Source organism: Melospiza melodia, unplaced genomic scaffold, assembly GCF_035770615.1.
Source record: "Melospiza melodia melodia isolate bMelMel2 unplaced genomic scaffold, bMelMel2.pri scaffold_70, whole genome shotgun sequence".
Lineage (NCBI taxonomy): Eukaryota > Metazoa > Chordata > Aves > Passeriformes > Passerellidae > Melospiza > Melospiza melodia.
The window spans coordinates 1,819,982-1,843,330 of record NW_026948802.1 but is presented as its reverse complement, the minus strand read 5'-3'; the positions used below and the strand labels follow the sequence as shown (position 1 = coordinate 1,843,330).

At 55.3% G+C, this 23,349-nt stretch overlaps 1 protein-coding gene across 1 annotated transcript; it reads left to right on the top strand.

The window, feature by feature from the left end:
• Positions 1-2,373: 2,373 nt before the first annotated feature.
• On the top strand, positions 2,374-9,347 carry LOC134413987 (olfactory receptor 14J1-like; the record flags this gene model as incomplete). Its single annotated transcript, XM_063147992.1, has 2 exons — positions 2,374-2,835; positions 9,297-9,347. Coding segments are annotated over 2 exons (513 nt in total), but the record flags the coding sequence as incomplete, so codon positions are not given.
• Between the last annotated feature and the right edge of the window lie 14,002 nt (positions 9,348-23,349).

The following is a 23,349-nucleotide window of genomic DNA, read 5'->3' as shown; positions in this document are numbered from 1 at the left end:
GACAGAATTGGAGACCAGGATGGCACAAAAACCTCTCAGAGATGGAGAGTGGAGAAAGAAAAATCCAAAGTACCTTAAAACCTTGAGTACCTCAAAGCATTAATGAGCCCCACTGAATGTCAGTACAAAGCTCTCAAGGGACTCATTAAAATAGATAACTGGGGCCATGATTGCACAAACCTCTCACAGAGTCTGTATCCAAAGGGCAACACCAAGTACCTTAAAATAACTGAAGTAACTTGAAGCATTAATGAGCCCCACTGAGTGTTGTTACTGACAGAGCCTCTCCAGGGACTTAAGTAGATAATTGGAGGCCATGAGTGCACAAACCTCTCAGAGACTCCAAGGCAAAAGCCAAACCCAAAGTCCTTTGAAAAACCTGCAGTACCTGCAGGGAGCATTAAGGCACCCCCAGGGTCATTCCTGGCCAAGGCTCCCCCGGGACTCCTTCCAGCAGATCCTTGAGGCCACTGGGATGTGAGCTAGGGGGGATGCTGAGGGCAGGACAAGGGGGTGACAGTGCCCAGCCTGGCTGGAGCTGTGCCAGAAGGCTCCAGGGCCTCAGGACAAGGTGTCTCCTCCCAGCCCTTGGTGGCACGGACCCTGCTGTGCCCCAGGGCACCAAGAGTTGTCTTCTCTTTGTCCCCACCTGTCATCCAGTTCTCTGCTCTGCCTGGGGCCTGGGGACACTTTCTCAGTCATGTCCCTCTCTGGGACCCATTAAAAGTCTAAGAAACTTTGGAGTTGGATTCTGACTTGGAATTCGGCAGAGGTTTCTTCAGCTCCCTCTCCGGGACTGATGTTCAGGGCCTGAGCACAAAGCCCCGGAGGCTCATTAAAGTCCTGGTGCTGTGTCTGTGCTGCTGAGCTGGGCTGGGCTCCTGGCACAGAGGCAGCTCCTGGTAACCAAGAAGAGCTTCAAAAGCACATTTCTCTTGATGAGCAGCTCTTCTGCCAGCCCAGCAGGGCTGGGGCACTGCCTGCAGCCACCCCAAGCACACCACAGAGGCACAGAGAGCTTCAATCAGTCAGGGCTGGGAAGAGGCTGAGAAGTGCCTGGGGCAGAATCACTGCCAGCCCTTGGCACAGGAACCTCTGGCTGCAGGACAATGCAGCTGCAGCTCCTGGAATGATCTCTTCAAGCTGGAACATCCCAATGCCTACAGACCCTGTGAGTACTTTCTCTGATTGTCTCTTGTGCAGAGCAGCCAGGGGTGCCCAGGGCTGTCCTGCAGAGCAGGGTCCTGCAGCCCAGGGCGCTGTGCTGGGGCAGGGACTCTGCTGCTGCCAGGGAACGCTCTCAGCCAGCCCTGGCAGCTGCTGCCAGCACTGAGGGACAAGATCTGGGTGAGAGGAGACAGCTGGTAAGGTTTGGAAGTGTTCTCCTTGTGTGGTGAGGATGCTGCATTGTTCAGGGCTGCTCTTAGCATGGCATTTAACTGCAGCACATTTCCAAGTATATTATCCAGGGAGCATAGCAAGGCAGGGGCTGCACAAAAGCGAAAATCCTGCTTTTTTAATATACTGCTCTGGGTTGCCTGGATGGAGCCTATAGATTTTCATCTCTCAGTTCAGAATGGAATAATAAAAACATTTTGTCTCAGATCTGAATAAAGCAGGCAGTGACAAATATCTGCACAGGGCTCCTTTGAGGCAGCATCAGTGTCGCTTTTCCAGCCTCCTCAGGGTTGCTCTGACATTCCTATCAGAGCCTGCAGAGCCAGAGCATCCCCTGGGCAGTGCCAGAGCTGGGAGGGGTCTTCAGGGCAGAGCTGAGCCCCCAGGGCTGGGCTGGGCTCTGGCAGCACTGGCAGGGCCCAGCCCTGGGCACAGGGAAGCAGCTGCTGGCAGGGACAGCTCCAGGCAGCAGAGCCCTGGGCAGGCAGTGGGGGGAAAGTGCCCCCAAGATGTGCTGGGATATTTTAAGTCCTCTCCAAACCCAACTATTCCTTCATTACTTTTCTTACAGATCCCCATGCCAAGACAGCTCAAATGTCCAACAGCAGCTCCATCAGCCACTTCCTCCTGCTAGCATTGGCAAACACGCGGCAGCTGCAGCTCCTGCACTTCTGCCTCTTGCTGGGCATCTCCCTGGCTGCCCTCCTGGGCAACAGCCTCATCATCAGCACCGTAGCCTGCGGCCACCACCTGCACACGCCCATGTTCTTCTTCCTGCTCAACCTGGCCCTCGCTGACCTGGGCTGCATCTGCACCACTGTCCCCAAAGCCATGCACAATTCCCTTTGGGACACCAGGAACATCTCCTACAAAGGATGTGCTACACAGCACTTTTTCTTTCTCTTCTTTATTGTGGCAGAGTTTTATCTCCTGACCATCATGTGCTATGACCGCTACGTGTCCATCTGCAAACCCCTGCACTACGGGACCCTCCTGGGCAGCAGAGCTTGTGCCCACATGGCAGCAGCTGCCTGGGCCAGTGCCTTTCTCTATTCGCTGCTGCACACAGCCAATACATTTTCCCTGCCCCTGTGCCATGGCAATGTCCTGGGCCAGTTCTTCTGTGAAATCCCACAGATCCTCAAGCTCTCCTGCTCAAATTCCTCACTCAGGGAACTGGGGCTAATTGCAGTTAGTGCCTGCTTGCTATTTGGTTGTTTTGTGTTCATTGTTTTCTCCTATGTGCAGATCTTCAGGGTCGTGCTGAGGATCCCCTCTGAGCAGGGATGGCACAAAGCCTTTTCCACCTGCCTCCCTCACCTGGCTGTGGTCTCCCTGTTCCTCAGCACTGGTACATTTGCCTACCTGAAGCCTCCCTCCCTCTCCTCCCCATCCCTGGATCTGGCTGTGTCAGTTCTGTACTCAGTGGTGCCTCCAGCCCTGAACCCCCTCATCTACAGCCTGAGGAACCAGGAGCTCAAGGCTGCTGTGAGGAGACTGATGACTGGGTGCTTTCAGGAACATTAAACTGCCGGTCAATTTCTGCAAATCACTTGTAATAAAACTAGTTTTTGATACTTCTTGTTGGTTTCATTTTGGAGATTTTATTCCTTTGTTTTAGTTTTTCCATTCTGTCCACAAAGAAACATCATTGCTTGTGCCATTTCTCATTTTGTTTCTCTCCACCTTCCCTGTGGCCACAGACTGTGTCAATGGGGGACTGCACTCTTGGTGTATTTAAAGGAAGTAAAGGATCTCCCAGCAGAGTTTTCTGCAGAGATGCCCTTTTGTTGCCTTCTCTGGAGCTGCAGCAGCAATGTCTGTGTGCAGAGCTGGGGGCAGATCAGTGCTGGCACATCAGCCCTGCTCCTGCTGGCCACACCATTCCTGAGCCAGGCCAGGAGCCATTGGCCTTCTTGGCCACCTGGTCACACTGATGGCTCATGTCCAGCCTTCTGTCCATCAGTCCCTGCAGGTCCCTTTCTGCCTGGCTGCTGTTCAGCCACTCCATCCCCAGCCTATAGCACTGGGGCCAAATTGCAGGGCCAGGTACTTGGATTTTTTAAACCTGAAATTGCTGGATTCAGCCCCTCAATCCAGCCTGTCCAGGTCTCTCTGCAAAGCCCTTCTATGCTCCCACAGATCAACACTCACATCCAGCTTGGTGTCATCTGCAAAGATGTCCTAGGTTCCAGGGGGCCTCTCAGTGTCACAATGGCCTCTTGGTTACACAAGGCCCTGCACTGTCACACTGTTCTGCTTGGGTCCATGAGACCATGCAGAGCAACAATGGTCACCTTGGTTCCGTGGGGCCCCAAAATGTGACAATGGACTCCTTGGTTCCATGGGGCTTCACATGTTCTTGTTTGTGCTGCAGTTTCACAGTGGCCCCTTGGTTCCATGAGGCCCAGAGTGTCACAATGGCCCCATGGGTACATGAGGTCCCACACTGTCACCATGGTCTCTGTAGTTCCACAAGTCCCCTCAGTGTAGCAATGGACTCCTTGTTTCCACGAGGCCACACAGTGTCACAACGTTCTTCCAGATCCCCTGAGGCCCCCTCGTGTCACAGTGGCCCCTTGGTGACACAGGATCCTGCACTGTCACAATGTCCCCTTGGTTCCATGAGGCCCCGCAGTGTCAGAATGGCCCCTTGGTTCCACTGGGCCCTGGAGTCTCTCAATGGTCTCCTTGGTGTTCTAGTGTCAAAATGGTGAAACCCCTTGGTTACACAAGGCCCTGCAGTGTCACAATGGCCTCTGTGGTTCCACAAGGACCCAGAGTGTCACGGTGCACTGCCTGGTTCCATTTGGCCCCAGAGCACCACAGTGGACCCCTGGTTCTGTGGGGCTGCATGGTGTCACCATGGTCCTCTTAGTTCCATGAGGCCTTGCAGTGTCACAATGGCCCCAGAGTGTCCCAATTATCACAGAATGACAGAATCAAATAGACTGGAAAAGACCTTTGGGATCATCAAGTCCAACCAATGCCCTAATACTGCCTTGTCACACAGACCATGGCGCTAAGTGCCACTGAAGAGGGACAGGGACTCTGCCACCTCCCCCTGGCCAGCCCATTCCAATGCCCACTCACCCTTTCTGTGTAAAACTCCTTCCTATTTTCCAGCCTGAACCTCCCCTAGTGCCGCTTAAGGCTGTGTCTTCTTGTCCTGCCCTCCAGCAGATCCACACTCACACCCAGCTTGGTGCCATCTGCAAGTTGTGAATGGTGGACTCGATCCCCTCACCCAGATCACCAGTGAAGATATTAAACAGGACTGGGCCCAACACAGATCCCTGGGGGACATCACCAGTGCCTGGACACCAGCTGGGTGCAGCACCATCCCCACCACTCTCTGAGCCCAGCCTCCAGCCAGCTCTTAAATCTCCCAGCGAGGAGGGAACCTGCCCAAGCCGTGGGCTGCAGCTTTTCCAGGGAATGCTGTCAGAAACAGTGTTAAAGGCTTTGCTGAATTCCAGGCACACAACATCCACAGCCTTTCCTGCATCCACAGGTGGGTCACCTGGTCATAAAAGGAGATCAGATCACTCAGGCAGGGCCTGCCACTCCTAAATCCACGCTGGCTGGCTCTGACCCCTCAGCCATCCTGTGGGTGCCCTGTGATGGCACTCAGGGTGATCTGTTCCATAACCTCACTGGGCACCCAGGTCAGGCTGACAGGCCTGGAGGTCCCCAGATCCTCCTTCCAGCCCTTCTTGGGGATGGGCTCACATTGGCACCTCCAGTCCTCTGGGAGCTCCCTGCTGAGCCAGCACTGATGGCAAATGATGGAGCGCAGCCTGGGGAGCTCATCCACAGCTCCCTCATTGCCCTAGGATGGATCCTGTCTGATCCCATTTACCTGTGAGCATCTGAGTGGCTCAGCAGGTCACCCACTGCTTCCTCCCGGATTCCAGGGGCTGTTCTGCTGCCTGTGCCCATCTACCAGCTCAGGAGAACACTTGTCCTGAGGGCAACCTGTCTTAATATTGAAAATTGAGACAAACAAGGTGTTAAGTAGTGTAGCCTTTTCCTTATCTTTGGTTACTATATTCTCCACTGCATCCAATAAAGAGTAGAGGTTCGCCTTATCCTATGTTTTGCTATTAGTTCATTTATAGAAACATTTCCTATTATTTTTCACACAAGTGGCCAGGTTAAGTTCTAATTGAGCTTTCACATCTCAGCTTTTCATTCTGCATGACCTAACAACACCCTTAAACACTTCCTAAGTTGCCTGAGCTTCTATCCAATGTTGATGCTTCCCACTTAACATTACTTTCTTGAAATGTGTTCATCCTTCCTGGGCCCCATTTGTTTTTAAGGGCTGTTTCCCTTAAAAAAATCACTACCTGATTTAGTATTCCCCAAATCTGCCTCCTAAACAGGCCAAAGTCTGCCCTTCCTAATTCCAGTGTAGAAGTTTTGTTACTGCCCCTCCTTCTTTCACAGAATATTGAAAACTTGATTATTTCATGGTCACTGTGCCCCAGGCTGCCTCTGAGCCCCACATCTGCCACCAGCCCTTCTCTGTTTGTGAACAGCAGCAGACAGAGCTTTCCTTGGCAGTGGGAGTGTTACCAAAAATTCAGTAAAACAGAAAACTCCTTAACCCCAGTGTCGCATTAAGAAGCAGCATTCTTTATCAGCTGGATGAACAGCGGATAGCTCCTCCCAAAGCCGTGCATGCTGAGTACAGGAGAGTTTCTCTTTATTTTCTGTATTTTGCATACAGAATCACAGAATCACAGAATCACAGAAATTCAAGGCTGGAAGAGACCTATAAGGTCATCAAGTCCAACCCATGTTCTAACTATTCAACTAGATCATGGCAGCAAGTGCCACATACAGTCTTTTTTTGAACTCTTCGAGGGATGATGACTCCACCACCTCACTGGGTAGATGATTCCAGTTGATTGTCCTGGACTAAACACACATGTGACAATCATTTCCCGAATATCATTAACATATTTCCCCTCCCCTTCACCTATGTCCTGGGGGCTCTCTGCTGGTCCCTGGTGGTCGTGGACCCCAATGTTCCAGTGGCCCTGGCTGAGCTGGCAGGACACTGAGGCTGCTGAACTTCCAGTTCCCCTTCTGACACAATGGGCATTGTGTGGTTTCCATAGGCCTGGGTTTTTGAGAACAAGCTCCAGGTGTCAGCTCAGCTGGTGGAGACAATTTATCATCTGGTAACAAGAGGTCACAGAGTGGGTTGTGACATCACAGAGTGGATTATGTGAGGTCATTGAGAGCTATGACATCATACACTGCCTCTGTGACATAACAGAGCCCGCTGTGACATCACAGGGCAGAGGTGTGACATCACAGTGCAGACTACGGCATCACAGACTCTGGTGTGACATCAGAGACCAGCTGTGTTACATTGGAGAATGGGCTGTGACATCCCAGAGGGGCTGTGTGATATCCCAGAGGGGCTGTTTGACATCCCAGCAGGCTGTGTCAGGTCACTGGGTTGGTCAATCTGCCCCAGCTCCCCCTCACAGTTTCTCCCAACAAGTCCAATGCTGTCCATTCCCTGCAGGGTCCCTGTCCCCCGGGATCCCCCCAGCCCACCTGGAGCCACAGCCTCCACCAAAGGATGTTCCACAGTATCCACCCCAGAGCCTGACATGGGGACAAGGGGCCAGGGCTGTGTGACCAGGACATCAAGGACTGGGATTATCCAGGTCACCCTGGCCTGGGTTGGGTTCCCCAGGGCAGGAAAGATGTCTGGCAGCTGGAGCAGGGTTTGGGAAGGGCCTCCAGGGTGGGGCTGGAGCCCTTGGGCTGTGAACAGAGGCTGAGGGAGCTGGGCTTGTCCAGCCTGGAGCAGGGAGGGCTGAGGGGCTCCTCATGCCAGCCTGGCACTGCCAGCGAGGAGGGGATGGAGAACACAGAGCCAGGCTCTTCACGGGGGGCAAAAGCCAATGGGTGGAAGGGGAAAGAGGGGAGATCAGCCAGGGCATGAGGAAATGAAATGAGTCAGGCTGGTTTCAGCATTTCATCAACACCAAGAGCAGCCTGACCTCCCTTCTCCATCCACCACTGATAGATTTGCAAATCAGGAATTGTTTGAGCTGTTCTGTCCTCAGTCCAGGACAAGAATCCTGATACAAGAACTTAATTGTGTTTATATCTATCACAGAACCACACTAGTCAAAAATTAATTTTAGTATGCAAATCAGTTGTGAACAGTGGACTCATCAGACACTACTGGGACATTGCACATAGCTCAGGGAAGAGTTTGTAATTGTGTGATTGTTATTTTAATGGTGTAATTTTTATTAAGTTATATCCTGTTCAGCTGTGGTCGGTTGGCTAGGTCCAGTGTGGGCTGGAGGGAGCTCAGATTTGCACAAGGCTGCTCTGAGTGCCAGCCTTGGATGGGGAAAATGGTGGGGTGGGGGTAGGGACAGAGTCTGATTGATTGTCAGCCATGAAAGGTCCTGATTTTCATACCCAGTCAAACTGCATGAGGAGGTACTTGGATTCAATGTCAATTGGAGATTGCACATTTCAATGAATTACTAGTAAAAAAAAAATTACAGGACCTAAAAAAATATTTTCTTCCTGTTTTTTTAAATTCAGGGTATTCACATTGAATTGGCTTCTGAAATCTGACTAATTAACCACACATTTGATTTGAACGCTTAAATCAAATTATTCCCAGAAGCTTAGCTTGTTTAGCTGTTCTGAATGTTAATGAGCCCTGGGACACTGAATTCCTGCACTGAAGAGTTGAAGGCTGAACAAGCCTCTGGAGCAGGAAAATTCAGCAGCAGCCTCCAAGGTGCTGAGGATGTCAGCAGCCCCCACTGAGGCCATCCCTGCCCAGAGACCGTGGGGGAATGGGCAGACAAGGAGAGCGTCCCTGGGGCAGCACAACTCAGAGGCACCAGCGGCTCCAGCTGGGAAATGGAGTGTGGAATGTGGCTGGGAAAGCCCTGCCTGGGCTGGGCCAAGCAGGGCACACAAGCCCTGACTTCCATCCAGTAGAAAACTCTGTCAAGGAGATATTTAAAAGGAATTACAATTGTTTCTGTATTCTGAATTGGACTTCCTGGAGAAATACCAATAAGAGATACTCAGGAGCTCAAAACAACAAAACAGTCTTTACTGGGAACTTTAGAAAATCAGAGAAACTTTGGCAAAATCTTTAATATGACATTCAATCAAAAAGAAACACTTCTCATTACATTGACTTGGCCCATTCAACTTCACGAACTCTAAGCCTATTCAATTTTAAGTTAATCGAAATTTGCAAGAAGAGGAAATTAGAAGAAGACACAGAAAGAGAGAAAGAAACAAAAAATATTAGAGAAGCACACACACAGCTGCCAGTCCCTGGAGTCCAGCTATGTTCAGATCGAAATTCCAGGAGGAGGTAGGGTCAAGATGTGTGCTTGCCTTGTGGTCAGCCTTCAATACCCTTGGTCTTCCTGGTCCCTCAGGAGCTGGGCTGGGGCTGCAGAGGTGGCTGTGGAGCATTGCCTGTGCTGTGCCAGGGACTGGCAGACACTGCTGGGCTGGGATAGAGGCTCTGGGGGGATTGGGGTTCCAGGGCAGGACAAGGCTGGACCTGCCCCTTCCTCCCCCACACACAAAATGTTTCCAGCCAACAATCTCCTCCAGTTTGTCACAACAGGGAATGCTGGAAGTGAAATCCCAATTCTAGCCATGGGCACCTGGCTGAGAAGGACAGTTCTTTTCCATAGGAAGGAAAGCACAGAGCCCCAGTGTTTAGAAGGCAGGCGAGAGCCTCACTAGGCCAAGGCCAGTCAGACTGGAATGGCAGATTTTGTCTGGGAGCAGTCTTTGGATTTAGGGAATTTTGGAGGTGGAAGCTCAATCTCAGCCATGGGCACCTGGAGAATCAGGACATTTTTTTCCCATAGGAAAGAGAGTACGGAGCCTTCCCCACTGTTTTGGAGACAGATGAGAGCTGACCCTTGTAAAACCACTGCCAGCCAGACTTGTCCTGGCAACATTCCTATTGGAACAATACCTGGACATAAGGAAATTTGGAGGTGAAATCCCAGTTTTGGCCATGGATGCTTGGAGAAGAAGGAAGAGTTCTTTTTCTATAGGAAGGAAAGCACGGAGCCCCAGTGTTTTATTACCAGAAGAGACAACTGAATTCTTGATGATCTTGGCACCAAGGGGCACTGCATTCCATGAGGCCTTGCAGTGTCACAATGGTCCCAAGGATTCCATGAGGCCTTGCAGTATCACAGTGGTCCCAAGGATTCCATGAGGCCTTGCAGTGTCACAATGGCGCCAAGGATTCCATGAGGCCTTGCAGTGTCACAATGGTGCCAAGGATTCCATGAGGCCTTGCAGTGTCACAATGGTCCCAAGGATTCCATGAGGCCTTGCAGTGTCACAATGGTCCCAAGGATTCCATGAGCCCTTGCAGTGTCACAATGGTCTCTGTGGTTCCCCAGGCCCCACAGTGTCACATGACTCCTCTATTCCATGAGCCCTGCAATGTCACAATGGACCTTTGGGCACAGGGGGTTTGCAGTGTCACAATGGTCTTGTTTGGTTCCCAATCGTCACAATGGACCACTGATGACAGGAGGCCCTGCAATGTCACAATAGAGCCTTGATTTCATGGGGCCTCTCAGTGTCACAATGATCCCTCCATTCCATGGGGCCACAGAGCTGGCATTGCACACATGGAATAGAGGTGTGTGGCTCCATGGAATGTAGGGATCATTGTGACACTGGCGGAGGGGGACCCAGGGGGACAGGAGACCCCACTGTGCATGAACAGGGTTGGATTTCTCTGGAGTAAACTGTGGGGGGGGGCTGGGGAGGATTGACATCCTCAATGACTTCACACAGCTCCTTTGATGTCACATAGCCCCCTTGTGATGTCACACTGCCCCTGTGATGTCATACATCACCTGTGATGTCACACAGCTCCTCTGATGTCACACAACTAACTCAGTTACCCTGTAACATCATACAGCAGTGCTGTGATGTCATAAAAGACTGTGATGTCACAGTCTGTTCTGTGATGTCACAGCCTGCTCTATGATGTTACACAGCCACCCGGTGAAGTCACAACCCACTCTCTGATGCCACAGAGCCACACTCTATGATGGCAGAGTCTGCTCTATGGTCTCATATCCTACTATGTGATGACACATCCAGCTCTGTGATCTCACAGAACACTCAAGAAATCAGTTACATTGAAACCCTGAAGTCTCTTGGACTTTGAAGAGATCCCTGTCAGGGACACAAGTGAGAAAGTGTCCCCAAATTCCAGGTAGAGCTGAACACTGGAGACAGTGATGACAGCTGGGGACAAGCAAGGCAAAGGTGTCTCTGGTGCTGAGCAAAGCTGGATGTGTTTCAGGAATGCAAAGGGCCAAGGCCTGGGCCCCAGCCCCTGGCCAGGCAGATCCTGTCCCTCCCTCCTTGCTCAGGGCTCTTCCCGGGATGGGCACTGGCATGTGGGGATGTGCAGTGCCAAGGGCAGGAGCATGGGGCGGCCCCGGCCAGGCTGCTGAGCAGGGACAAGGAGGCAATGAGGCCCCAGGCCTGCAAGGGTCACTTGTCTCCTGCTCCTGCCTCAGGCCCAGGCCCAGCAGCCATGGCCAAAGTGCTGCCCAAGTTGGCTCTGGCAGGGCTGTCTTGCAGCTGCTGCCCATCCCTGTGCCCTGTGCAGCCCAGGCTGTCCCACGGTGTCCCTGCCCTGCGCCTCTGTCCCTGCAGGCTGTCGGCATCCCCCGGCTGCCCCACCTGGCTGGGCCCTTCCTTTGCTGACAGCTCTGCCTCCTGCCTGCCTCTGCCTACCCACACAGAGCCTGGGGCTGCTCCAGGCTCTGGCAGGGAAATTCCTTTCTGCTGCTGCCCAGGCTGGACCTCCCCAGCTGCCCTTGCTGCCATTATTTCCTTCTCATGCTTATATCCTCCAGGAAGAAAAGCTCCAGCCTCTCTGAAACCACCCTTCAGCCCCTGCCAGGCTACTCCTGTTCTGTCCTCAGTCTCCACCCCACTGAGCCCAGAGCCTGCAGCCTCCACCTGCTGGTTATTAATGAGGCCTCAAAACCCCATCTTGGGAGGTTTTTGCATCCTCTCCAAGGTCTGTGAAAATGGGAAAATAGAGGTCAAAGCTATTTTCAGGCAAATCTTGCAGTGGCAGAACACAGTCAATATCTCTAATGTGAATGAGGCGGGATTTACATTTGTTAGAAGGAGGAAATAATTTGCAATGATGACAGTGGAACAAAACTGAAACTGTTTCTTCAGAGAAGTGGATGTGCCATCCCAGGAATTGTCCAGGAGCGGGAGCTTTGTGCAACCTGACATAGTGAAACCCCATCCCCTCCCCAAGGATGGAATTCCTGTTGTGTGGGTTCTCTGATGTGCTGGGTGAGCTCACAGGCTTCTGGTCAGAATGTCAACTGATGGCAACCAGACTGCTGCAGCAATTCAGAGGCATCTCCCTAATAATTTTAATAACCAGATGATAACAACCCACTGAAACTTGAACAGAACTCGTTCACTCTTAAGCAGTTAAGCAATCACTATAGGAAAAAAAAATGTATAGACCAGTACATTTTGAAAATGTTGCATTTCTTCATTGCAAAAAAAAAGCACAATCAGTAGAGCATATATTGTTCATCCACTCAGCTGGGCAAACCACTAAACTGCTGCACCAGAAGATGGGCCCTATCCCATCCTATATTTCCCTTTGCCATTCTCTCTCAGAGTGCAGATGAGACAAAACCAAAAAGTTCAACTTGAGTCAATCTTTACCTTCAAAGGAAATTCAGGAACCTTTGGCAGAGGCCAATGCTCTGCACGTTGATGACCTTTGCAGAAGCCAATGCTCTGCACGTTGATGAAATCTTCACAGAGACCAACGCTCTGCAGGTGTAAGAACTTTGCAGAGGCCAATGCTCTGCACCTTTAGGAATTCCCTGCGCAGGCCAATGCTCGGCGAACAATTCCCTTGGCGAATCGCCCAGGGAAGCCGCCTGCAGGAGCCCAGGCTGCGCACACCCAGCCAGGGCCGCGTTCTCGGGCAGCTGAGGCCGCGCCGCTGTCACAGACGCCGCCGCCGCGTTCGCGGTTCCCAGGCACCGGCGGCCCCGCAGCCGCCGCCGTTTCCCGGATCCTGCCCCTCCCGGCCCCGGACGCTCCCCAAGATGCTGCCGGGGCTCGGGGGCTTCGTCTGCCCGGGCTGGGGCTGGGCCTCCCCTGCGGGACAAGGTGAGGGGGGGGACACGACCCCCGGGAGCGTGTGTGAGTCCCCACTGTGCCCCCAAGCCGGGGTCACCCCCTTTTCTCTGCCCAGAGCTCCTGAGCCAGCTCCTGCTGCCCCCCGGGAGGGGCTTTGGAGAGCCCCCCGGGGACCCCCTTGAATGCCCATTCCTGGGCACTGGGACCCCCCGCATCTCCTTCCACAACTGCAGGACCCCCTGCACCCCCTTATCCTGCCCCCACACCCCCTGCACCCCCTTTCCCGGGTATCCTCCTCTGGCAGCCCCTGGATCCCCCGTTTCCATGAGCCCGAGGACCCCCGGACCCCATTCCCGGCCAGCCGGGGGCCCCTCACCCCCAGGCCTCCCTTTGCCCGGCGACCGGTGACGCCACCAAAGACTCGGGCCGCCATTGGCGGGCAGCAAAGAGCGGCGCCAATGGCGGGGCCGGAGGCGGCTCAGGGGGCGGGGCCGCAGGAGAGCAGCGCGATGGCTCCAGCGCTGGGGCTGGGGGCGCTCCTGGGCCCTGGGGGGCGGCGAGAGCTGAGGGGGACCCCCGGCACCGGGACTCTGTGATCGCCCGTTCCGGAGCACCGAGGGGCCCCTGAACGCCCATTCCTTGGCGCCGCCATCCCCCCGCACCCCCATTCCCGGGCATGGGTTCCACCCTGCGCCCCCTTATCCGGCACCAACAACCCCCGCACCCCCTTCCCGGCCATCCCCCCTCTCCCAGCCCCCAGAGCCCCATCTTCCTTCACCCAGAGACCCCCCGGACCTCTATTCCTCCCTTTGGGAATGTGGAGCAGCGGGATGGGGGTTCCCCTCCCCGCCTCACCATGCCGTGCTTCCCAGAGCCGGAATCCAGCGGGAATCTCACCCTGGTGCTCCCTGGGTCTGTCCGCGCTGCCATCGGCGTTGCTCTCCTCATCGGATTCGGCGTCTGGAGGCTCCAATCCGCTTCCCCCCATCCCTTCCTGGGGTTCACCCTCCCAAGACTTCTGGGGGTCCCCCATGTCCCACCCAGCCCCCCCCCAAACTCCTCCTGGGTCCCCCATAAGCCGCACATGGGGATTCCTGGGAGTTCCCCTGTGCTCCCCCATTCCCAGGATTTTGGGGGGTCCCCCCCGACCTGTCCGTGCCCCCCCAGATTTCTTCCACAGCCCCACTGTGATGGTGGGGCTGGGGGCTGAGTGCTGGTGCCCCTTGCCTGCAGCAGATCCAGCACTGAGGGCAGTTCGGGGGTCCCTCAGCATTTGGGTTCCCCTGGGGGTTGGGTGACCCCCCGGGCCCCCAGGATCCCCCTGAACACGCTGATGCTGCCTGTGCTCAGTGAGGGGGCTCATTCCCAGCACGGGGTCCCAGCTCTGTCACCGGCATTGCCAAGGTACCCCCAAAACCTCCCAGGAACCCCAAACCCCCTGGAACACCCCAAAATCATCCCTGGGCTCTCCAAAAGCTCTCCAAGACCGCAAAACCCCATACAGATCCCCCCAAACCCTCCCAGGACGTCAAAATTCCCACAGGAGGTCCCCCAACATCCCTCCAGATGCCCCTGAGAAGGTTCATACCTGGCACGGGATCCCCATCTCTGTCACTGGCAGGTACCCCAAAACACCCTTGGGTTCCCCCTGGCATCACCTAATCCCCCCTTTGGACACCCAAAAACCCCTCCTTGGGAACCCCCAAAAATCCACCATGACCCCCCAAAATCCCCGGTATACACAAAACCTCCCCAGGAACCCCTCACAACAGTTTATACCCAGCACTGAGTCCCCACTGCCATCACCCAGGGACTCTCAAACCCTCCCGGGACCCCCAAACCCCCTTGGGACCCCCAACATTCCCAGGATCTCCAACTCCCCCTCCCGGGCTCCACTGTCGGAATCAATGGGAGCAGTGTTGCCCTTTCTAGGAGACTTATAGTGGGACCCAACCATAGTGGGGGCCCTTAAAGCGGCGATGGTAGAGAGAACCCCAAAAATCCACCCTGGGAGGCAAAATATCCCCTACAGGGGCTTGGAGTGGGGGCCCCATAAAAATGCCAATTAAAGCTGTCATGATTATCCCTTGAAAGGGGCTTGTGTGGCTGCGGCCCCACAAACACCCTAAAATGGGAAGGAAAAAACACCCTTGGAGTGGTGGGATCCCCCCAAAAAAACCCTCAAAAGATAAAACCTCCACTTCAAAGGGGCCTGGAGACCCTTAAAGGGCCTCGAGGAGGGACAAGATCCCCTCCTTTGCTGGGGCCTCTCCCAGCCAGGAACTCTCCCGTTCGCTGCCCTCGGGGCAGCCCCTGAGTCTGTCCAAACACGGCAACTTTGCCGTGCTGAGCCCAGATCCAGAGTCCTGACTCCTGCACAGGGCACAGCAAATCCCCCGCTCGCTGCTGTGCACTGTCCCTGCTGAGGCTCAGACACTGCCGGGGCACATTCCCTGCCTGCAGGATTCGTGCTCGACCCGAGCACTGCACTGATGGCTCCAGCATTGCTTTCCAACAAAACCAGGGCAAGGCAAACTGGGTGTAGCTCATGGTATTTTGCAGTGTCTAAAACTCGCTAAGTCACCAATCTGAGAGGTGAGATGCATTTGGAGTTCATGGCATGGAGAAGCAGTGCAACATGGAAAGGGGGAGCGCAGAATAAATAGAGGAAAACATCTCAGATTGTTCCTTTCCATTTTCATTTCACCTCTGGAAAGCTGTTTCACTTCCCCAGGAATCTTCTCCACAGTCCTGTCTGCCCTTTTCAAGAGCCTTTCCTGGAGAACGAGGCGCAGCTTCTGTCACAAGATGTGCCCCCAACTGCAGCTTCTCTTGGCTTTCCACACCGTGAGTGCAGCACAACTTCTGCAGCAAAGCAAGACAAATGTTTGGATTCCTTGGCAACTTGTTCTTACTTTTCCTTGTGGGCTGGGCAGTTGTGCCATTGCTGAGTTTTTCATTGTGCCTGTTCTAACCCAAGAGAACAGTAGGTTTTGTTGGGGACTTGCTGGGGAATGCAAGCCTGACCGAATGCAGAGAGAATCTCCAGGACACTCTGGGAGCTCCCTGGGCTGGGCTCGGGTTCCCGCTGGGACTCTGCAGAGGGCTGGGCTCCAAGTGGGATCAGCAGCAGTGCAAAATACCTCTGGGCATCTCCATTTTCTGCTGCTCCAAGGAAGCAATGAAGGCAGTCAAGTTCTGTTTTTTCGTTCTCCTGGTGGATTTTTTCATTTGATTTGCCACTCCAAAGGCAATTTCTGTGATGGTCTCTGTAGGTTGATTCTATTTCAACAGCACCAGCAGCAGGGTGGTGTTTGAGTGCTGCAAATGTGATCTGTGAGGCTTTCATTCCCCTCAACTTAATACTCAAGGACTTGTGAGCATTTCAGTCTCTGCTAATCATGATGCCTGTGACAAAAACACTGAGTTCACCATCACAAAAGCACAGTGGGCAGCAGTGATTGAAAGAGGGAAGTGCAGTTGTACTGATAAAATTCAGGTGGCAAGCACAAGAGGGCCAAGAGCAGCCGTGATCTCCAATTGCCAAGGCAGAGGCAGCAGTAGCCTCCTGCTGTCAGCTCAGGGTGAGTAAAAGAGCGCTGAAAACCGCGCTGGAACCCGATCCTTTCTTCCTCTGAGGGCTGGGCCAGGGCAGCACAGGTGGGCCCTGAGCAGTCAGGGCTGTGTGTGGGTGCTGGTTGCTCTGCTCCAGAATTGAGCTGGAAAAAGCCCTTGGGAGCCGAGGCAGGAGCAGGCGGGAAGGGGCCGGCGCTGCTGCTGCTCCTGGCCGGGAGCCCCGGCTGGGCCGGGCCAGCGCCCCCTGTGCTGCCATTGCTGCTGTGAAGAGGCAGAATCTGTGGAAGTTCAGCGAGTGTCTGGTAAGGACAGCCTGTGTTTTGCGGAGAAAAGAAGAAACCTCACAACTTTGTAAAAGTTGTAAAGCCAGGTATGTCTTTATTACAATGCGCCGGACGCAAGTCCCCCAACAAGGCATGCGTGCCTCTGAAGACCTCGGGTCTTCTTTTATCCCCCTTCCAAATGCATATGCATACAGTTTCACAATAAGTTCATACATATTCATTCTGTGTGACATTTAGCACCAGTTCTTCTTTATCAAAGGAATTTCTAAGTCAGGGGCAAATCGACCTTGTGGTCTTTCCTGTTTTTTTTCTCTGTCTCCTTGCTGTCTCGGCATGCGAGTTCTTCCTTCAGCTTTGGCCTCACAGACTTTTCAACTCTCTTAGAAACTTCACCTAATTCAGAATGGATCTTTACTCTGCCTCACCTGCGAGCTCCAGCCTCAGCCCATAGAAGCCCCCCGGGCGCGGTGCTCAGTGTGCAGAGCTGGCAGCTGTGCCCCTGCACGCTGCTGCATGCAGAGGACCCACGGGCTCTTCTCCAGGCTCCCGTGGGCCCGAGTCTTGGCTCCTTTTTCTCCTGCCAGGGAGATGTGCTGTGTCTCCATCCCCTTGTGTTCCCGGATCGCTCGCTACCTGCTCCGGCTGCTCAGAACACAGGAGCCACGCTGGGAGCTGCCCGCCCTGGTGTTCCTTGTGGAGGTGAGCCTGATGGCCAGCGCTGCCTGGCTGAGCTGCCTCCCAGCTCTCTGCCCTCTCGGAGCCGCAGCTGCCTAGCATGGTGCCCGCGCCCTGTGCTGCTGCCTGGGCCCAGCCCCGTGCGGCTCCAGGCTCCTGCCGGCCGGCTCCCTGTCACTGCCCTGTGCCTTTCAGGTCCTCGAGTGCCTGGACTTGAGTGAACGCGGTGCTAACAGAGTCCTGAAAATCTTGTCAAGGCAGCTGCAGAGCGAGTGCAGGGACAAACGTCGCCTGGCACTCAGGGCCCTTCTAGAGCTCATTGAGGAGCCCTCCATGGTGAGAAGGGGGCAGCAGCTGAGGCTGAGCTGGGAAATGCAGTCGCTTGGGCTTGGCAGGGCTTTGGCTGCTGGGGCAGCTGCTCCCAGCTCTTCTGCCTCCCAGTTCAGCTGCCCAAGTGCTTCGGGACAGGCCTTTGGCCTCTGGGCCTTGCGGCAGCAGGATGGCGTTTCACAAACTTGTGCTCCTCACAGACCAAAAAAATGTGGAGCCTGACTGAAAGCCTTGTGGAATTCCTGTGGGATGCAGATGGAGAGATAGTTTTCATGACAGTCATGCTCCTCAGCTTTATCATTTTGGACAATGACATGCTGATGCCTGGTCCCATCACAATGCAGCTGCTTGAGGCGCTCCTGCCACTCTTTGACCACGTAAGGCTCACTGCTCCCAGCCACAGCCACTGGGTGCTGTCCGGACACTTTGTGCCCTGTGGATTTGCAGGCCTGTGCCAAGCTGAGCCCTGTGCAGCCAATGCTGAGGTCTTTTGTTCTTCCTTCCATACAGAACAACTGGCAGGTTCAGCTGATCTCCATACTGCTTTTCCGAACATTGCTGACTCTTCCACAGGAAAAGGAAAAAAAGGCCCTGAAGACAGCCCTGCGCCAGAGCCTGCTGCCCCTCTTCTTCCACTGCCATGATGAGAAGCGGCTTGTGGCACAGGTGAGGACTTGTGGGCTGCTGCTGTCCCCCTGGCAGGGGGCTCGGCTGTCTCCTGCCCTGTGCCTGCTGGACTGCAGCCTCCTCCAGGCCATGGCACAGGGACGTGGGTCCTGTGCCCTGCGCTGTGGGGCCATCTCCGCATCTCTGCTGCTCTCCAGGCTTCTCAGGAAACGCTGCTTGGTGTGGCCGAGTTCCTGAAGAGAAGGGATCTTGAAAGACTGGTGAAAAGGCAGAATCTGTGGAAGTTCAGTGAGTGTCTGGTGAGGACAGCCTGCGAGCCCCAGCCTCAGCCCGGAGAAGCCCCCCAAGCGCGGTGCTCAATGTGCAGGGCTGGCAGCTGTGCCCTGGCCCGGTGCTGCACGCAGAGGCCGCGCGGGCTCTTCTCCAGGCTCCCGTGGGCCCGAGCCGGGTGCCCATGGAGCCCCAGCCCGGCGGGGCTGCGGGGCGGCACCACGGCTTCCCCGGGCAGCAGCCGGCCCTCTGCCCCCTCCCCTCGGGAGCCCTTGGCCAGCGGCTGCTGGCCGCGCCTCAGGGCTGTGCGGGCAGGGGAGGCCGGGGCTGGGCGCAGGCAGCGCCGGGCCCAGGGGCTGAGCCCGCGCCAACCCTTCCGTCCTGCCGCTCTCTGCAGCTGGCAGAGGACAGGAGCCGAGCGGCCGAGCACCTGCGCCGGGCCCTGCACTACCTGCAGAGCCCACAGGAGTCCCTGCGAGAGGCGGCCGTCAGGTTCATGATGAGCCACGAGCCCGGGCTGCCCCTCCCCTCCCCGGCCCGCCGCAGCTCGGCCCCAGCCCCGCCTGCTGCTCCGGCAGCGCCAGCCGTGCCCTCGGGCGCTGTGGAGCCCCGCCTGGCCTGGGCATTGCTGCTGCCGCCCTCTGGCAGCCGTGCCCTGGGGCGGCAGCGTGCGGCAAGGGCCGGGCTGAGCCCTGCCGGGCCAGCAGCCCGTGTGGCCACAGCGCCGGCAGCGCCGGTGGCAGGGAGCTGTGCCGCTGGGGCCGTGACAGGCTCTGTGTTCACAGGCATGGCCGGGCGGCGCCTGAGGGGGCAGCAGCAAGAGTTGCAGCTGATCTGCACTGGTGAGTGAGGGCAGCAGGCTGACAGCAGGGCCTGCCGGGGCAGCTGCAAGCCCTGCCCCGGCTGCAGAGGGCTCTGCTCCTTGTGCGGACATGGGGCGGCGTGGGCAGAGCACACAGAGATTTCAGGGCCACCTTGGGGATCCGTGGCCAGCAGCTTCGGGCCGGTGCCCTTGGTCCCTGCTCCCTCCTGGCCATGGCAAGAGCCGGCTGGGATGGCCCTGGCAGGGGGCTCTCCTCGGCTCCCTGCAGATCCGGGATCTGACCGTGGCTCTGTCCCCCTCTCTTGCAGCCCTTGAACTTCTGACCAAGGACATCAGCAGTACCGTGTCGGACGTGGCACTAGAAACACTGTATGGCCTCCAGGCACTGCAGAGTGAGCGATATTCCCTCTTCCAGAGGCTGCAAGATCAGCTCCGCAGGACATGGAGGACACGGCCTCGTCTGTCGGGGCTCGGCTGGCTGCGCTGCTGCAGCTCTGCAGAGAGCTGATGCCAGAGGCTCTGTCTGCTGGGGCCACCTGAGCCAGCGGGAATTTTCCATTTCTTCAAGATTGTTCTTTTCTTCTTTTTGTTTTTTTTTGTCTTTAGTATATGAATATAAAGTGTGTTATAATACACAGACTCCCAGGAGCTTTCTTTTGCTACCCAGGGTCTGCAGGGCATAGGAGAAGAGGGGGAGAAAGGTACCTTGGCTCAGCCAGCTGCCCAGGCGTGCAGTGGTCAAGGGAAAATGGCCAGAAGCCCCTTGTCCTGTGGTGGTACTGCTGAAGCCTTTGTGCTGGTGACAGAGCGGGTGGGCAGGGGCCGGGGCTGCAGGGATCCCTGCCAGAGCAGTGCCTGGAGATGGCCACAAGCCCTGTGCCAGGCAGGAACCACCCTCTGTATCCTCCTGCCCGTGTGCTGCTGGCTGCCTTGCTGAGGGCTCCCAGGTGCCTCTGGATGGGGCTGCTCTGGAGCTGCTGTGGGGCTGCGGCGCTGCTGCCGGGCAGCTTGGCCGGGCTGGGGCAGCCCCTGAGGGGCTGGGGCGCTGGCAAGCCCTGAGCAATGGGCTGTCAGAGGCCACAAGCAGCTCCCTGGCAGCCGCCTTGTTCCTGCCAGAGCTGACTTGCAAGAGGGATCCTGGGCACTCTGGAACTAACAGCATCAGTGTTGTTGGAAACCCAAATGCAGGGAAATCTCAGATCTTTGGACTTGTAAGCCAAGGCTTAAAATTAAACACAGGATTTGATCGGGGATCTTGGAAAGGGCTTCCAAATTTAGGTGCCAGAAGCAAGAATGCAGATTCATAGTATAAAACAGAGATTCCTTAAACTAAGTTGAGGAAAGTTTAGCATTTTAGTGTTTAAGGTATATAAAAAGTAAAAGTAAATTGATTGCTGCTTGAATAATGACCTAGTCATGCTTCTCATTTCTAACATTATTGTACTGTTTACTGTATAGTACTCTCCCCAGGGGCAGAGCCCGCGCCGAGCCTTCCCTGCCGGCACTCCCCGCAGTGCTGCAGGACGAGAGCCCAGCGGCCGAGCACCTGCGCTGGGCCCTGCCGCACCTGCAGAGCCCACAGAGGCCCCTACGATAGGCGGCCGTCAGGTCCATGGGTGAGCTGGCAGCCCCGCGCCCCTCCCTGCCCCCGGCCCGGCTGCTGCCCCGGCTACAGCGGGAGCCGCGCCCGGGCCGCTGCAGCCCCGTCCGCCCTGGGCATTGCTGCCGCCGCCCTCCCGCAGCCGTGCCCTCTGGATGGGGCGGCAGCGTGCGGCGGGGCCCGGCAGCAGCCCTGCCCGCCAGGAGGGCGTGCGGCTGCAGGGCTGGCAGAGCCCGTGTCGGGCAGCTGTGCCGCCTGGCGCCGCCACATGCTCTGTCTTGCCAGGGGTGGCCGGAGTGCTCATGATGGGGCAGCAGGAGGAGCTCCGGGTCCTCACTGAGGGTGAGTCAGGGCAGCCGCGTGGCAGCGAGCACCGCCGGGGGCAGCTGCACATCCCGGCTCCGCAGCTACAATCCGTGCCCGGGCTGCGCAGGGCTCTGCTGCCTGTGCGGACCAGGGGTGGCAGGGGCACAGCCCGGAGAACTTTCGGGGACACGGGGGGGATCCGTGGCCAGCACCTTCCGGCCGAAGCCCTTGTCTGCTGCTCCCTCCTGGCCATGGCAAGAGCGGGCTGGGATGGCCCTGGCAGGAGGCTTTCCTTGGATTCCCTCAATCTGGCCTCTGACCGTGGCTCTGTTCCACTCTTCCAGCTCCTCAAGCCCTGAAGGAAGATGAGAATCCATCATGCATGAGCAAACTACTTTCGATGACCTTTGAAAGAAGATGTGCACGACTTTGTTCATCTGCTGGGTGAGATGTACCAGCATCCATCGGCGATTTCCAGTGCCCATTGAAGATGGGAGCACCTGCAGAGCAGAAGTGACCAGCTGGAGCTCCACGCACGGCTCTGGCTGCTCACAGCTGAGCCTGTGTGAAGCTCCAGCAGCTCCTGCCATCCCCCTGTTGGCAGCTCCCTCCCTGCAGCCCTCAGGCCCTGTCCATCCCCTTTTCTGCCTCCCAGCTCACCCCTTACCTTCGCTTTCCCTTAATAAACTGTTTGGGTTTTTCACTTGACCCGCGTCTCCGTGGAGCTGAAGCGGTGCAAAACCTGAGCCCGGGGACACGCAGGGCCCTGCTGCCCTTCTCCTGCCTGCTGTGTTCTGGGCACGGACAGAGAGGAACAAGGGCAGCTCAGGCTGCAAAGGTGCCTGTGCCGCTGCTCCAGGGCCATTTCCAGGCAATCAGAGCGTTTGTCGCTGATGACTCATCAGTTGCCAGGAGCGCAATTTGGGGCGGGGGGAGGTGACCCCGGCGATGGGGATGGGGCGTGCGGGGGCAGCCGGGGCCGCACTGGTGGCACTGGGGGTGCTCGGAGCCCCCCCGGCCGCGGGGGGAGGGGAGGGCGCGGTGAGAAGGGGGCAGGGCCCCAAATTAACCCAAAGGGGGGTCGGGACCCCCAAAGGGAGCAGGAGGCGCCTGGAACCCGCAAAACCAAGCACGGGGGAGGGGACTGGGGACTGGGGGAACGATGGGGAAGGGCGGGAGCGCGGAGGGAAGAGGGGGATGGGACCCCCAAATAGGATATGGCCAACTTGATGTGGCTGCCTTCAGACGTGCTTGGCAGCCAAAGGCAGCCAAAGCTTTTTCCCAGTCCGTGTCATTCCAGTCTGTGCAATCCCAGTCTGTGCAATCCCAGTCCATAAAATCTCAACCCAGTTTATCCCAGTCCTGATCTGTATGGTCCCATTCCATATGGTCCAAGCCGATATTTGATCCCTGACCACTTGATCAGTTTGTGTGGTCCCAGTCCACTGGATCTCAGTCCATACAGTCCCAGTCCATACTTGATCCCACTCCAGCCTATCCCAGTCTGGAGGTTTCTGATCCACAGGATCCCAGTGCACGTGATGCTCGGCCACGTGATCCCAGTCCATTTTATCCCATTATGTGTGGTCCTGATCCATATGGTCCCACTCTGTGCCGTCCAAACCCACAGGATCCCAGTCCATATTTGATCCCAGTCCATACTTAACCCGAGCCCAAACTTGATCCCAGTCTGTGCTCCTGCACACACTCCCAGGGTCTGGAATTCCAGTTCCAAGCCAGGAAAAAATGTTCCTGCCCTTGAACTTCCTTCCTATCCTCTCAGCAAATTATAATAAATTAAAAATCAATAAATTATAATTAAAATGAAATACATTAGAATAAAAATGAAATATAAAAATGAAATATAATTTCAACTCTTCCTTACAATATTCCAATAATAACTCAAGCCAAAACAACAGTAAACTATTAATATACATTACCAAAGAAAAAAACAAATTATATACAAAGAAATACCTTTTGTAAGTTTTAACTCAGTAACCAATATACTTTAGATAAAACATATCTAAAAAACTAACATAGAATCTAACACACCTAAGTAAAAAAAATTCCTATTACAAATATACTAAACACAAACCCAAACACCACTGTAATTTCTCAGAAATTTTAACCAACAATTAAACTTTAATAATTCCCTTAAGTATTCTAAAACAAATAAAATTACTTTTAAAAAATTTAATTGTGGGTGAGTGGCTTTATTTGGATATTGGTTTTTGGATTGTTTGGGTTAGATTTTAAAAAGG